This window comes from Rana temporaria, chromosome 4, assembly GCF_905171775.1.
Source record: "Rana temporaria chromosome 4, aRanTem1.1, whole genome shotgun sequence".
Classification (NCBI taxonomy): domain Eukaryota; kingdom Metazoa; phylum Chordata; class Amphibia; order Anura; family Ranidae; genus Rana; species Rana temporaria.
In genome coordinates, this window is record NC_053492.1 from 233,535,572 (window position 1) to 233,551,408 (window position 15,837).

The window sequence follows — 15,837 nt, forward strand, 5'->3', positions numbered from 1 at the left end:
TACAGTTACCACTTGCTGCTCTTGATCACTGTGCAGAGGTAGCATACACAGACTTCTTATTCTTTACTTTGAACCCAGAGATGACTCTGCCATACTTCATGACCCTCCCGAAACAATACAGAGACTTGTTCAACTTTAAAATGGCCTACACGTCAGAGGTCCTCAACATACCCATCCAGGTATAATAAATAACCCTTATTTTCCTGGACTCAAGACTGCCTCCAAAATTTGGGAAATGTTTCCACTTCTGATCCTAGCAAACTATGCAAAATTTGAAAGGATACTTATTTATGATTATACACTCACTTGTCTGTAACATTGTACTGATATGTGTCAAAAAAAAAAGAAAAAAAAAAAAAAGACGGTGGGTTTAACCAATAACCCCCCCCCCCCCCCCAAACAAAAACAAAGATACAAGTGGGTCCTGTATCACACCAGAGGCAGTCCATGACAAACTAGATTTGGCCTTTATAAAGTAAAAGGAGTAACACAATAAATGGCAAAAACCAGTGCTTCTGAACCTCACATTTGCTGGAAAAAATAAAATAAAATAAAAAGTCAATTTTTTCACCTAAATATCACGTTGTTACATCTTTTTTTTAAAACCCATTTTAAAACATCTTTTAAAACAACCCTGCCACTGCATTTTTTAATAAAAGTACCAAAATGGGATTAAGTGAACACAGCTTACAATATTCTCAAAAGCAATATACAAGTTGTTTTGTATGTCTTATATACACAAAGATTGTGCGCTATTCTGACAGGCAGAAATCATAAGCTTTAACTGCATTGAGTCTCAGTCTTTGGCACACTAATCTGAATTATTGATTGGTACTAGAATCGCGGTCTGCAAAATTAGACATAAATGAAATATTTTCCAATGTGGATATATAAGTATATATAATTATATACCTGCTTACGTATATATAGGATATTTCACTGCCTATGTAAAAGATAATGTACAAAGTCTGGGATTAAAATTGGGTATTTTTCCCGTCAGCAGAGGTTAACATTTGGTAGCATATTTTTCCTTCCTTATATTTCTCAGCTAGCTACCAATGTCGAGAAATTTTCCCAAACAGATGCCATTTTTGCATTTAGTATAATGTACCCACTTGTGTCAGATATTATTTTGTTAAAGGCTTTTAGTCTGAGGACTACATATACTGAAATGCTTAAACCTAATCCATAGGCAATAAACAAACACTTAAAACACCAACCCAATGAAAAAAATGTTTCCTTCCCCTGGAAGGGTTTCCAATTCTTTATAGCAGCACTCTAAAGTAGGAGTACTTAAGTAGAGCTGCCTTAGAGTACATTTTCACCAGCCTATTAAATTGGCTTTAGCCTTCTCTGTTAATTTCCGTACTCTTCCTCTGCTTGAGGTTCCGAAAGTCAAAGAAGTGTCCTCAAACAGCAGCTGCCTTTGTTCCTCCTCAGAGTCATCTTCATTATAAAATGCAGTTCTCCTGCCCTGATTTCTAGTTCTCATTTGGGATTCAGAATCATCAAGGCCTTCAGTAGTCTCTCTGGATACATCCATAGGTTCCTCAACCTTTTTACATTTACTTCTTGTCTGTATTTTAACAAGTTCCTGTTCCACATTTTCTGGCACTGTCTGTGTTGGTAATGACTGTGGAGGTGGAGAAGGAGGAGGAGGAGGAGGAGAAGGAGGGGGAGAAGGAGGAGGGGAAGGAGCAGCATCAATCTCTGTATGATCAATTCTTATTTTTGGTTTTCTACCCCTCCGCTTTTTTGGTACCTCATTCTCATTCTTAACTTTCAGCTCTGCATGAGAGTTACAGCTGGATGAAGTCGGCAGTTCCTTTTCCTTTTTAACTGGGGGAACAGGCCTGACCTGTTTGGTATGAGGTGTGACCTGGGGTACAATTTGTTGCCGATCATCGTTCCTGGGAAATTTTGGCTTCCGCCCCCTTTTCTTTGGAACCACTTGAACGCTATTATTTGGGTCACTGTTACTAGCGTTGTTGTTAACCATCTTCGGTTTGCGGCCAGGGGGGCGACCTCTCACACCTGGCTTCTTGACCTGGCTGCTGTGTCCATTAACTTGAACACTTACTGGCACTGCACCTTCATTTCTTTCAGCTGCAACACAATGTAAAATATACAAAATTAAAGACTTTAATGTTTTGGAATATTAAATAAACCTGTCAGTAAAGGTACTAGGCACTATTGGCTCCAGATATCAGAATTAGATACCGTATGCAGTTGAAGTCCACAATCCTCAGTGATGAAGGGATTTAGGTTACATAGCAAGGTTAAATAAAGACCCCTGTCCATTCAGTTCAACCTGAGTGAGTGTGTGTCTATGTCATTACTATTTTCCATATCTGTGCACATTTATTATAAATAAAAAATGTAAACATATTCACATGTACATGAGTATTTACAGCCTTTGCTCAATATTTTGTTGAAGAACCTTTGGCACAAATTACAGCCACAAGTCTATTCGAGTATGATGCTACAAAAGCTTGGCACACCTATTTTTGGGCAGTTTCTCCTATTCTTCTTTGCAGGACCTCTCAAGCTCCATCAGGCTGGATGGGGAGTGCCGATGCACAGCCGTTTTCAGATCGCTCAAGAACTGTTTAATCAAATTCTGGACTCTGGCTGGGCCACTCGATGACATTCAGAGTTTTTCCGTAGCCACTCCTTTGTTATCTTGGCTGTGTGCTTAGGGTCATTGTCCTGTTAGAAGATGAACCTTCACCCCAATCTGAGGTCCAGAGCAGGTTTTCATCAAGGATGTTTGTACATTGCTGCATTCATCTTTCCCTTGATCCTGACTAGTTTCCCAGTTCATGCCGCTGAAAAACAACCCCACAGCATGATGCTGCCACCACCATGCTTCCCTGTAGGGATGGTATTGGCCAGATGATAAGTGGCGCCCGGTTTCCTACAGACATGATGCTTGCCATTCAGGCCAAAGAGTTCAATCTTTGTTTCATCAGACCAGAGAATCGTGTTTCTCATGGTCCGAGAGTCCTTCAGGTGCCTTTTTGCAAACTCCAGATGGGCTGTCATGTGAATTTTACTGAGAAGCGGCATCCGTCTGGCCACTCTTCCATACAGGCCCGATTGGTGGAGTGCCGCTGAGATGGTTGTACTTATGGAAGGTTCTCTCTTCACAGAGACTGGAGCTCATTTTGAGTGCCATGGCAAAGGCTGTGAATACTTATGTACATGTGATGTTTTTTGCTTTTTATTTTTAATAAATTTGCAAAGATTTTAAACAAATGTTTGACTCTGTCGTTATGAGGTATTGTTTGTAAAATTTTGAGGAAAATAATGAATTTCATTTTGACATAAGGCTGTAACAAAATGTGGAAAAAGTGAAGCGCTGTGAATACTTTCCGGATACACGGTACATTACTTTACATTTTTCAATATAAAATCTCATCTGCCATATAGCTGTCCTCCCCTCTTTTTTAACTAGGTCCTCTTGCAAAGTTGCTATATCCTGTTGTAAAGTTATTGCCTGCTTAGCTTTGTATCAGCAAACACTGAGATTAAACTATGTATTCCAAACTCTATATTGTTTATAAGCAAGTTCGAACAGAATTGGTCCCCGGACAGAACCCTGGGGTACCCCGCTCATAGCTGCAGACCATTCAGAAAATATGGCAATCAACGTCACACTCTGGTGGTGTTCCTGTTATCAGTATTACATCCTGATACATATGTTCTCAACAATGACAAACTACCTTAATTTGTAAATTAAGCGTTTATGGGGTAGTATATAGAGTGTCTTGGCGAAATTCAGATATGCTACGTCCATAGGACTCCCTTTATCTAAATTACAGCTTAGCATAGAATGTCAAAACGTTTGTCTTGCAAGAGCAGGCTTTCATAAATCTCATCAACTTAAGTTGTTGTCTGTGGTATCACTATATAGCCTGTATTAAAAAGGTGATACTGTCCAAGGTCTAAATGAGAACTGTAATATGTCAGCCGGCTTTCTCCCAAAATGTGGTGTGTGACCAAAGTTGACTAACTGGAATGGCAAATAATGAGGAACCCCCAAATCTAAATATTTTTATTAACACCGAATCGCCTTTTTACATCAAGGCATGTACACATTATAGCTACCTTGTGGTTGACTGTTCATCCCTTTAATTTTGCGTTTCAGAGGCTTCTCCTTTTCCAGGTTTTCTTTGGGCACAGTGTTCTTTTTAAGCTGGGTGGTTGTCATTGGCTGGCTGGTACTGCTTGGAGTACTTTGATTTCTATGTTTAATTGAGTTTTCATCTATTGCTACTGAAGAAGAAAAAACACACCAAAAAAAACTATTGGTTAACATGTAAATAACTTATTCTGAAATACTTTTTACATAAACAAATAGTGCAACATATGTACAGTACCATATAATAACCACTGTAGAAAACTTCCCTTGTATAAATTAGCCTTGGCATGTTTGTTTACTAGCAGTAGATGCTTGTATTTCTAATGAACAGCAAAAAGCTCTCAAAACAATTCACTTTGCAGTCACAGTAAATAAAAATCGATGTTGCCCAGGATATCCCATTTTCTAGGACACCTTGCCAAATCTGAGCTCTATTTCCATGCAGAATTACTTTATTTCCCATTAAAGGGCAAGCAATATCCGTTTACCCCCCCCCCCCCCCCCCCCAAAGAAAACACTGTTGTGCTCTATTGGGCAATACCTTACTGGGGCAGGGGAGTATAGCTCTTCTAGAGGCAGGGGCTTATATTGCAGAGGTTGCCTGTTTCCTCCCAATTATAACTCACTGGGTGATCTGTACATACATGAGTAAAAAAAAAACAATATCTACATCTACATTTTAGAATACCAACTCACAACATACCTGTTTTTCCTGCAGCATTATTCAATCTTGTTGTCATGGGTTTAGGTGAAGAAGTAGATGGTTTATCAGCAGAAACTGGCTCTATCGAACGCCTGTAACTCCTTGTGCGGGCCAATGGACTGGATTCTGCTCCCTTGCCATTTGTTTGAGCAGTTGGCACCTTTTGAACTGCTGAACGTGGGTTGGGCAGTCCTGAAGGCATTGCTGCGTTTTCCTGCTTTGGCTGGTGCTTCGCATATTTTCTTTTTCTTTCAGGACTTTAAAAGGCACAAGTTATATATTAAAAACCAAACCTTATATTAAAAATATTGCTACATAATGCTTTTACAGCACAATAGGGTTTGTTATGGCTTGAAATGTATGTACAAAAACACTAATACTATAATAGTAAAGAGGCATTTGGGTTAATGAAAACTTTGCCAAATTACCTAGATGCTGCACTGCTGCTGGAAGAGTCGCTCCGATTCCTTTTCTTCTTGCGTTTGGGTATCGTGCTCCTCTGATGAAATTTGATGGCAGAGCGATAATCTGTTAAAATGGCGCCGGCACGCTCTTCAAAGAACGCAGATAAACGCAAACTCATGCTATAGATCTATAAGAAAGGTAAACCAGGAAATGTAACGAGGCAGGAAAACAAGCAATGATTCTCTTAATAATCAAAGGTTTATACTCATAAGATTTTGTGCACCTAAAAACTTGAGGAAAACAGCATTTTTGTATGTACTATAAAACCCTTTTCTTGGATGCTACTAAGAGGCCTAGCAAGTTTTAAGACATCAGGTTATACTGCTGCCTACAGGACTAGAAAGGCAAACAAAACTGTAGACCAGCCCAGGTATAACCGCTACTACCAGCATGCCTCAATTTTTCCAGCAAAGCAGTACCTAGACCAGTGGTTCTCAACCGTCCTAGTGCCGTGCCCCCTTTATAAAATTTCCGAAGTTTCGGGGACCCCTAACAGAAAAAAAAAAATTGTAGCGTGGCAAGTAATTTGCTCCCCTAACCCCTTTCCACTCCACAATTTATGATGTACCACTCTCTTTTATCTCCCAATCCTAATTTTTTTTCCCCCCATCTTTCTCTCTCTAGCCGTATTTCTTGTTCTCTTATATTCTTTTTCTCACTTTTTCTTTGTTACTCCCCCTCTTTTCCTCTCCCTTTCATGTATTCTCTCTTTATTCCTTCTCTTACTCCTTGTTGGGGGGGGGGGGGTTGAGGGAATGGGAAGTGTAGCCATGCTGGAGGGAGTTCTGATTAGCCAAATTAGGTGCTCTTGATCAAGGTCATCTGCTGATCTGAGAACTTTAGTGGGGACTTTTAATGGCAACTATAATCACAGGAAGTGTTACTCACTGTGTCTCCGGGTTCATGGTGTCTCGCAGGAGTGACCCTTATGCCAAAATCAGGAGATGGGGTCTCCTCCAGCCCCTCCTACTTCACATTCTTCACCAGTCAGCTGACCTCTAGTCTCCGCCCCACATCCATGCCATGAACTGAATTGGCAGCTGCAAAGAGGCAGAGTGGGCGGCCGCAGGCTCCAGGAACAGCCCTGTTGGGGGCCACAAAAACGCTGGTAATGTGGCGTGGGCTTAACAGCCTGGGATTTGGTGACCCCTGGCAAATCATCATTTGACCCCCAAGGGGGTCCCGACCCCCAGGTTGAGAACCACTGACCTAGACCATGATTATAAACACAGGAAAGGCGGGACCTGTGTTTCTCAATGGTCTCCAAGAAAGGATTTAATGGCAAGTACAAAATCCTATTTTCTTTTTCTTTAAGTTGAGGGACAAAGCAAGTATTAAAACTTTGGGATGTCCAAAAGCAGTACAAATGAGGGGTGGACAACACAGCAACAACTTCGAACAATCCCAAACTAAAAATAACTGTAGCCTGCCTACAGCTCAAAAAGTTACTTTAAACCTGAAGCTGGCATCTTATGAGGCAGAAACGTCAAACTGGTAGAACTTCAAAAACTCGAGAACAAAAGACCAGCTGTGCAAATTGAGAAACGCTTGCCAAAAACCCCACGAGGCTGTCACAGCCCTCATGGAGTGAGTCGTAACAGGAAAGAGTTACCTAGAGATGGTGAAGAAGTCGATAGACCTTTTAAGGGTAAAATCTGGAAAGAAACCATGAAAAGAAAAGCTTGCACAGCCCAAGCCATATTCAGAGAACGAAGGGAAATTTCCTTTTGATAAAAAGGAGCCAAAGGGATAGGAGAACCATGTCCTGTTTAAGATGAAAGTCAGAATACCTTCAGCAGGGTTTGTCTGGGTCTTTACCACCTAGTCCCTAAGCAAAACCAAAAAGTTTTTTTGCCAGATTAGTCTACCCAGTTAGGATACTTGCCTCACAGAGGCGATAGCGACAATGAGGTTTAGATGTGGTACAGTCTAAAAGCGAGGTTGAGGACAACCACGGCAGATACCTGCACATTGGACAGAAAACCTTCAGTAGCATTGTAGAGAAGAGTCTTGACAAAAAAAAAAAACTTTTAAAAAAGTGCTAGAAAAATCATAGCTTGAGAAGATAAGCTAGTCGAGGTTGCCACTTCACAGATCTGAGCAAGCGATAGTCTCAGTTCAGAGGGCTGCCAAGGCTCTTTCAGAGTGCTTAGATTATTTACCAACCAGCGTTCGGTTGGAGGAAAACCACCTGACTTTCAGAAGACAGATTAAAACTCTGCTCTTTTGATGTCATGAGACACGAAACATCAAGCGCCCAGAGGCGATTCAGTTCGCATGTGCCGCGCTATATAAGTTTTTCATTCATTCATATACACACACACACACACACACACACACACACACACACAGTACAGACAGTACAGACCAAAAGTTTGGACACACCTTCTCATTCAAAGAGTTTTCTTTATTTTCATGACTATGAAAATTGTAGATTAAGGAGGGCTAAAATAACCTAATTAGCTGATGGTTGGCTAACTTTTGGACCACAAAATAGAAGAGCTGATACTTGTACTTTTAGTGTGCCAACACAAAGCATTTTATCTGCTCTGTCTTTGTGAATGAGAGCAGCCTGTGTTTTTGAACAGCCCAAGCTTTTTCCTTTTTGCAAAAAGTATGTTTTTTGTAGCTAGCACGAAGTACAGAAATCACTTTTTCTGACAACTGTTTTCTCAACAATTCCTGTTCAGGTAACAAGCCGTTAGCTTAAACTTCTGAATCGTGGGTGCCAGATCAGTCTCTGGTCTCTTGGGATGCCACACGGCCTGCCAAAGTAGCGGCTGAGGCCTTGCAGTTACCTGATGCAGCCTAACCATCTAGGTTACTTGTGGCTTGCACCGACGCAGCATCTGTTTAAAAAATGGCACCAATTTTGTCTTTGCTGTTCCAGCCCACAAACACCTGCGTAATATACACACACCTTCATTCGGTCTTAAGTGCCTGCGCAGGTGGTCATAAGACTGTGTGCACACATGTGTACTGCCAATGCTGGTTTACCAATTGCACTGGAGGTTCCAAATGGAACCAGCGGCTTCCTCTGTTGATTCAATATACTCCAAATGTGCCCGAATTTACAGTAGTGTGTAAGGGTTTTAGGCAGGTGTGAATAAATGCTGTTAAGAATGCTTTCAAAAGTATATATTTTAAATTGCATTTTGTAAATTAATAAACAAAGTAAACCAACAGAAGAAGAAAAAAAATCAAATACATTTTTGTTGTGACTATCCTTTGGCTTCAAACCAGCATCAATTCTTTCACTTGCACAAAGTCAAGTATTTTGGAGGTTTAGAGTCAGGTGTACGATTAAACAGCCAAACTCTGCTACTAATGTGAGGTTGTGGAAGACAGTTTCATGTGAAAGGGTCATACACCATGGCAAGACTGAGCACAGCAACCAGACACAAGGTAGTTATACTGCATCAACAAGGTCACTTCCAGGCAAATATTTCAAAGCAGACTGGGATTTAAGGATGTGCTGTTCAGCCTCTTAAAAAAAAAAAAGAAGGACAAAGAAACAGGGAATGTCGAGAACTATGGATGCAGTGGTTGGTCAAGGAAACAATGCAGTGGATGAAAAGAGACATCATTCTTACTTCCCTTTGACATCAGAAGTTGTCCAGCAGTGTCATCGGAAATGGGGGGAAGCCAATAGGACTACAGAACACCCATCTACTGTCCGGAGAAATCTGGCCAGAAGTGGTTATCATTAGGGTTGTCCCGATACCCCTTTTTTGAGACCGAGTACAAGTACCGATACTTTTTTTCAAGTACTCGCCGATACCGAATACCGATACTTTTTTTAATGTCATGTGACAGTGGCAGTATTTTTTTTTTTTTTTTACTTTTTTTTTTTTTACAGTGATTTTTTTTATTTATTTATTTTTTAGGGGGGGGGGGGTGAATTGTCAGTGTGTTTTTTATTTTTTTACATTATATTTTTATTTATTTTTTAATATTTATTGCAATTTTTTATTTTATTTTTAATCAGCCCTGTTGGGGGGCTTTGGTGAGATATCAGGGGTCTTAACAGACCTCTGGCATCTCCCCTTTAAGACCGAGAAAAGGACTAGGGAAACAGATTCCCCAGTCCCTTTCTCAGCAGCCTCAGCTGAAATGAATGGAGGGAAGCTCCTCCATTCATAAACTGAAGCATCGTAATCACAGGAGGTTACGATGCTCAGTTATATGAATGAACAGAGTCGGTGATCACCGACTCTGTTCATTCGGAAAAAGTAGGAGCCGGGCTTAGCGGCTTCTACCTCCGCTCTCCCCCTGACAGATTGAGGGGGGAGAGCGGCACGGACGGGGGGGAATGCAGAGAGAACTGCACGGATGGAGAGAGAGCTGGACGGGGGGGGGGGGGGGGAGGAGGAAAGAACTGCACGGACGGAGAGAGATCTGGGGGGGGGGGGGGGGAGAACTGCACGGATGGAGAGAGATCTGGACGGGGGTGGGGAAAGAACTGCACGGACGGAGAGAGATCTGGACGGGGGGGGGGGGGGGGAGGAAAGAACTGCACGGACGGAGAGAGATCTGGACGGGGGGGGGGGGGAGGGAGGAAAGAACTGCACGGACGGAGAGAGATCTGGACGGGGGGGGGGGGAAAGAACTGCACGGATGGAGAGAGATCTGGACGGGGGGGGGGGGGGGAAGAACTGCACGGATGGAGAGAGATCTGGACGGGGGGGGGAGGAAAGAACTGCACGGACGGAGAGAGATCTGGACGGGGGGGAGGAAAGAACTGCACGGAGAGAGATCTGGACAGGGGGGAAAGAACTGCACGGATGGGGGGAGGAAAAAACTGCACGGACGGACGGATAGAGATCTGGACTGACGGGGGGGGGGGGGGGGAGGGAGAACTGCACGGATGGACGGACGGGGGAAGGGGAGGAGAGAGAACGGCACGGACAGGGGAAGATAACACTGACCATGGGGGAGAGAAGATTTGCAACTCCCCTGCCTGCCTGCCCAAGTATCGGGTGAAGCATCGGGAGCATTTCCCCGAGTACAAGTACTCGGGGAAATGCTCGGTATCGGTCCCGATACTAGTATCGGTATCGGGACATCCCTAGTTATCATGAAATAATTTGAGCCAATAAGCCATACCGGAACATGGAAACAAAGCTAAGGAGACTCAACTATGCATGAAAAAACAAAGCAACAGGGGTGCAGAAAATAGGTGTTCTGGATTGATGAAAGTTAAACTATTTGTAAGCCTGTCTGTATGTTGTCCCCTGGTGCTTCTCATCTTATACAACAATAGTTACTTTTGTATCATTGTGCATTACAACTAACAGGTATGAGTTCTAGGATTAGACATTTTATGTTCCCTCTCTTCCTGTTTTGGTTAATTACCATTAACCAAAATTCTATTCATTACTTATTCATTATAGATGACCCCAATTACTGCTCCTGATGAGTGGATATTACGCCACGAAACGCGTCGAGCCTCACTACTAATTTATGTCATATCACAGCAACCATGAAGTCACCATGGGTTATATTGAGAAGTTTGAGTCATTAATCAATGTTATTCAAGGTTTTATTTTACTATGGAACCATGGGTTACTATGCATTTTATGCAACTAATTTTTACCATGTTTGATATGATTTACCAATCATTTTATACCATACCTGGTATTGTTTAATGAATGTACTATGAATGTCATTTTATGTATTATACTCAATGATGCTACTATTAAATGTTGTGTTTACCTTATTGATTGACTCATCCTGCCCCCAGTGTTTTGTTTCATATGAAGTTCCACTCCCCCTTCCCTGCACCTTTTGCCATTTTTTCTTCAACTACTTGGGGATGGAGACCTGTGTACTGTATAGTCATGGTCTCATATAAAGTCCCAAAAATCTTTGTCTTCAATGTCAATAAAAACCATCTTCAGTGTAAACAACAAGGAGTCCTGGAAGTGATGGTATGATCCCCACAGAGCCCTGACTTCAATGAGTCTGGGATTACATGAAAATACAGAGGACTTGAGGCAGCCTACGTCCACAGACAATCTGTGGTTATCTCTCTAAGATGTTTGGAACAACCACCCTACCAAGTTCCTTCAAAACATGTGTGCAAGAGTACCTAGAGGAATTAATGCAATTTTGAAGGCAAAAGGGTGGTCACACCAAATATTTATTTTATTTGGATTTCTCTTCTGTGCATTTACTTTTCATTTTGTTCATTGATGAAAATAAACTAATAAGGCTTCCATTTCTGAAAGCATTCTTAATTTACAGCATCTTTTTCCACTCCTGCCTAAAACTTTTGCACAGTAGTGTATATGTATATATGGGCATAGTATATGGGCAAAGAGCCCTAAAGAGGACCATCTGGCAGAAAAATTTACTAGGGGAGAAAGAGGTGCAACACTACTACACACAAGAGGGTGAGTATATGAGACATCTTTGATATCTGCTGCACTGTGCTGGCGTTGCCCCTCTAATCAAGGAACTTTATGGCAAGGAGACTTTAGGGCAAAAAAAAAAAAAAAAAACACAACAAATCATAGGAAGTAGAGAATACCCCACTAAAGGAACAGCTCCTGAGAGAATAGCTTAAAGAGATTTTTCTCATCTCCAGTCCTCAAGTACCCCCAAACAAGTCATGTTTTTAGGATTTCTCTCAGATGAAACGGCTGTGGTAATTACTAAGAAACGGATCAAAATCACCTGTGCAAAATAAAGGAAAGCCTGAAAACATGACCTGTTGTGGGTACTAGAGGACTGGCGTTGATAAACATTGGCTTAAAGCATATCACCAAGTTTTCTGTAACTTTAAATAGTTTGCTTGGACCAAGCAAGTGCTGCACTGGCTCCAAGCACTATGCATGCAGAATACAAATCTGCCTATGAATGGCTGGGTGCCGTTCAGACTAACTCTGTATTGTTCTGGGTGTGAGATGGGAAGTTTGTCTCACAACAGAAACCCAGCACTGTTCAATGTTATGTAGCAGAAGCAACATGCAACATATGCAGTGCAGCACTTGGTTATAAATTGTTAATTTGGAGCAGTTTTGTCCAAACAAACTATTTAAAGTCTCAGAAAACCTAGAGATCAGCTTAAATCCCACCTCTCCAGCAGACAGATCCACTGTTCCGGGAGTTTGACTAGATAGCACAGGGGCCCCAGTGAATTGCAGGAAAGGTATGAAAAAAGGGACTAGTTCGTTGCACAGTTGTTCCTGCTAGGCTTAGGAAAACCAACCGAGACTGAGCCTTGGTTCCTTCACATGCATGGACAAATTTAACATAATAAGCTATGCTAAGACTGCCACACAATTTCAAACAGAATTATGAATAACTGATGAACCATACAGGACTGCTGTCTAAAGAATATGGCCTTGCCATGTTAAAAATGTCTGCTTTACAATCAGGAGGGATAAGCTGGCCCCACGATTACTGTAGGTAATGAGCCATATATATGTATGTATATATATATATATATATATATATATATATATATATATATATATATATATATATTAGGGTTGTCCCGATACCACTTTTTTAGGACCGAGTACAAGTACCGATACTTTTTTTCATGTAGTCGCCGATACCGAATACCGATACTTTTTTTAAATGTCATGTGACAGTTTTCAAACCACAATACAGACTAAGGATATTTTCTTTAGAATTATGAAGAACTCTAACTCAAGACATTATAAAAGAATAAAAATGAGTAAAAATGAATAAAAATGTTTTATTTGCTTGTCACGCAGTAGTAAAAAACTCAAAGAATTTTCATAGAACATGTTGATAAATACAAAAAAAGTATTCTATTTAGGTATCGGGAGCATTTGCGCGAGTACGAGTACTCCCGCAAATACTCGGTATCGGTCCCGATACCGATACTAGTATCGGTATCTGGACAACCCTAATTATATATATATATATATATATATATATATATATATATATATATATATATATATATATATATATATATTTATTAACCAGTTGCCGACCACCCTTTAGCCGCTACTGGGTAGATTTCAGGATACAGAACAACAATCTATGTAAAGAAGGCAGATCATCGTTCCGTTTGTAAGGAAGGCATGGTTCCCGAGCAGGGCTGTGGAGTCGGTAGATAAATGTTCCGACTCCTCAGTTTTATGTACTTCCGACTCCGACTCCCCGACTCCGACTCCTCTGTATTAATATGCGAATGTATTTTATACATTCCTTGAGGGAAAAGAAACGCAACCTACCACAGGACTACTGGCTGGGAAGCCAACAGTCTACTGTATTGCACAGTTTAAGCAAAAGACAAACACAATGAAAACAATCAAGTGACTGGATAGTAGCAGCAGGCATAAACATCAGGAACAGGATCTTTACCAGTTCAAAAATACAAACCACATTATTTGGTTGTTTTAGAACAAAAACAAAGCTCATCTATAATGAACCAAAAACAAAATCTGCAAAACCTAGAAATGGTTTATATTAATCTTGAAATGTAGTTCTAGGCTTAGCAAATGCAAATCAATTCAATGTAGAGCTCTAAGGAAGAGAATTGCCTCTGCCAGATCCTCCTTTCATAGAGGCTCTAAAGTCAGACTTTATTATTTTTAGGGCTGAAAATAATCTTTCCACACGGACTTGGGTGGGTGGCATTGCAGTAACTATTCTGGCCACATCACTAACGATCTCTGGATAAACAAGGATGGCTTCTTCAACAGTAAGTTTTGATGAGCGATCATACTTTTCAACTTCTTTTAGTGCTTTATAAAACTCCTGTTGGAATTTTTTTATTTGGACACTTACTGGTTCTCTAACATGCGTTCCCTGTAAAAGCAGAACACAACACTATGGAAAGTAGAAGTATTGCCGCTCCTAATTGTGCGTTGCGTGCCATATAGTGAAGCACATGAAAAGCATGCTTCTTCACGGTCACTTAACGTGTTCGTTTTGCGGTTACGTGAGGCACTGCATGCATTGGTCTTTATTCTTACAGTAGAGAAGTCATTAATTATAACTTTTTGTGAATTGGGACATTTAAACTTGCTTTTTTTTTTTTTTTAATTCCAATCTAAATTTAGTAGGAGTCGGAGTCAGTGCATTGTTTGCCGACTCCAGGTACCCAAAATTTCCGACTCCACAGCCCTGTTCCCGAGTTCCAGCAAAGCAGGGGCACATATCTATGCCTTTCCCTAGTACAAGGGCCTCTCCCACTACAGTAAAACACCAGCTAAGCAGACATCAACTCTTTGATCCCTTCCGAGCCAGTGTCAGTACAGTGACAGTGCACATTTTTAGCACTAATCACTGTATTAGTGTCACTGCGCTCCAAAAAAAAGTATCAAAAGTGTCAGTGTCCACTTTGTCTGCCACAATATTGCAGTCCCACTATAAGTCGCCAATCACTGCCATTACTAGTAAAAAGAAAAAAAAGAATTCCATAAATATATCCCATAGTTTGTAGACTAACTTTTGCCCAAGCCAATCAATATATGCTTATTGGGATTTTTAAAGTAAAGTGAAAAAAAGTATATGTATTTTTTTTTTAAAACTGTTATAGCGCAAAAAATGATCATATACCACCAAAAGAAGGCTTTATTTGGGTACGGTGACGCACGACCGCAATTATCAGTTAAACAGTGCCGTCCACCAAAAAAAATGGCCTGGTCATGAAGGGGGTAAATCATCTGGAGCTGAAGTTTTTAAAGTATATTCCAAAAGTATGATAGATTTAAAAAAAAAAAAAAACACTCAAATTTCAAAGTTTACCATGCAATACATTACTTGTATGCACCAATCTACAATTTTCATGTATGGAATAAAATTAGTATTCAGAGTTTTGACATATAACTCTTCAGATTAGTAAGTATTGCATGCTTATTTAATGAATGGCAGGCAAGCGGTTTGATCCAGTCATTGTGCAAGTATACACTCACTATTTGAAAACTACCCAAAAGGCAGCACCGATTTCTAAATGAACAGTTCACACATTACCTATAACTGTTGCGCGTTTTACTCACAGAAAAAATAGGATTTTTGTACTCACCGTAAAATCCATTTCTCTGAGTTCATAGACGGACACAGCCTTCATTGACATTAGGGTTATGCTTCTTCCTACCAGGAGATTTAGGCAGAATTTAACAGCACTTAAAGTGTTAAAACCTTTCCTTCGTGCCGCTCCTCCCAGGGGGCGTGGCTCCCCCAGGCATAACCCACACCCTGCTCTAGGAGCCTCAGTCCGTAACAAGCAATACAAACCAATGAGGGGTGGGTGCTGTGTCCGTCTATGAACTCAGAGAAATGGATTTTACGGTGAGTACAAAAATCCTATTTTCTCTTCCGTTCATAGACGGACACAGCCTTCATTGACATTAGGGACGTCCCCAAGCAGTGTCAACAAATTTGAGGGGTGGGAAAGTAACACAGCAAACCAGGTTACACCCTAAACAAAAACCGGAGTTGCTCAACAGAGAAACTCCAACCATAAACTCGGCCGTAACACCTGCGGCTGAGGAAGGCATCAAACGATGCACCCACATCCACCTTGTAAGACTTTGAA

General features: G+C 41.0%; 1 protein-coding gene across 1 annotated transcript in view; it reads right to left on the reverse strand.

The window, feature by feature from the left end:
• Nucleotides 1-444: 444 nt before the first annotated feature.
• The window catches only part of LOC120937056 (pleckstrin homology domain interacting protein), a 194,934-nt gene continuing 179,541 nt past the window's right edge, over nucleotides 445-15,837 (reverse strand). The window contains exons 38-41 of the mRNA XM_040349995.1: nucleotides 5,276-5,439; nucleotides 4,848-5,104; nucleotides 4,111-4,278; nucleotides 445-2,106 (exon numbers count right to left, since the gene is read on the reverse strand). Coding sequence (XP_040205929.1) covers nucleotides 1,322-2,106; nucleotides 4,111-4,278; nucleotides 4,848-5,104; nucleotides 5,276-5,439 — 1,374 coding nt within the window. The 3' untranslated portion in view covers nucleotides 445-1,321. The remainder of the gene's footprint in view (nucleotides 2,107-4,110; nucleotides 4,279-4,847; nucleotides 5,105-5,275; nucleotides 5,440-15,837) is intronic.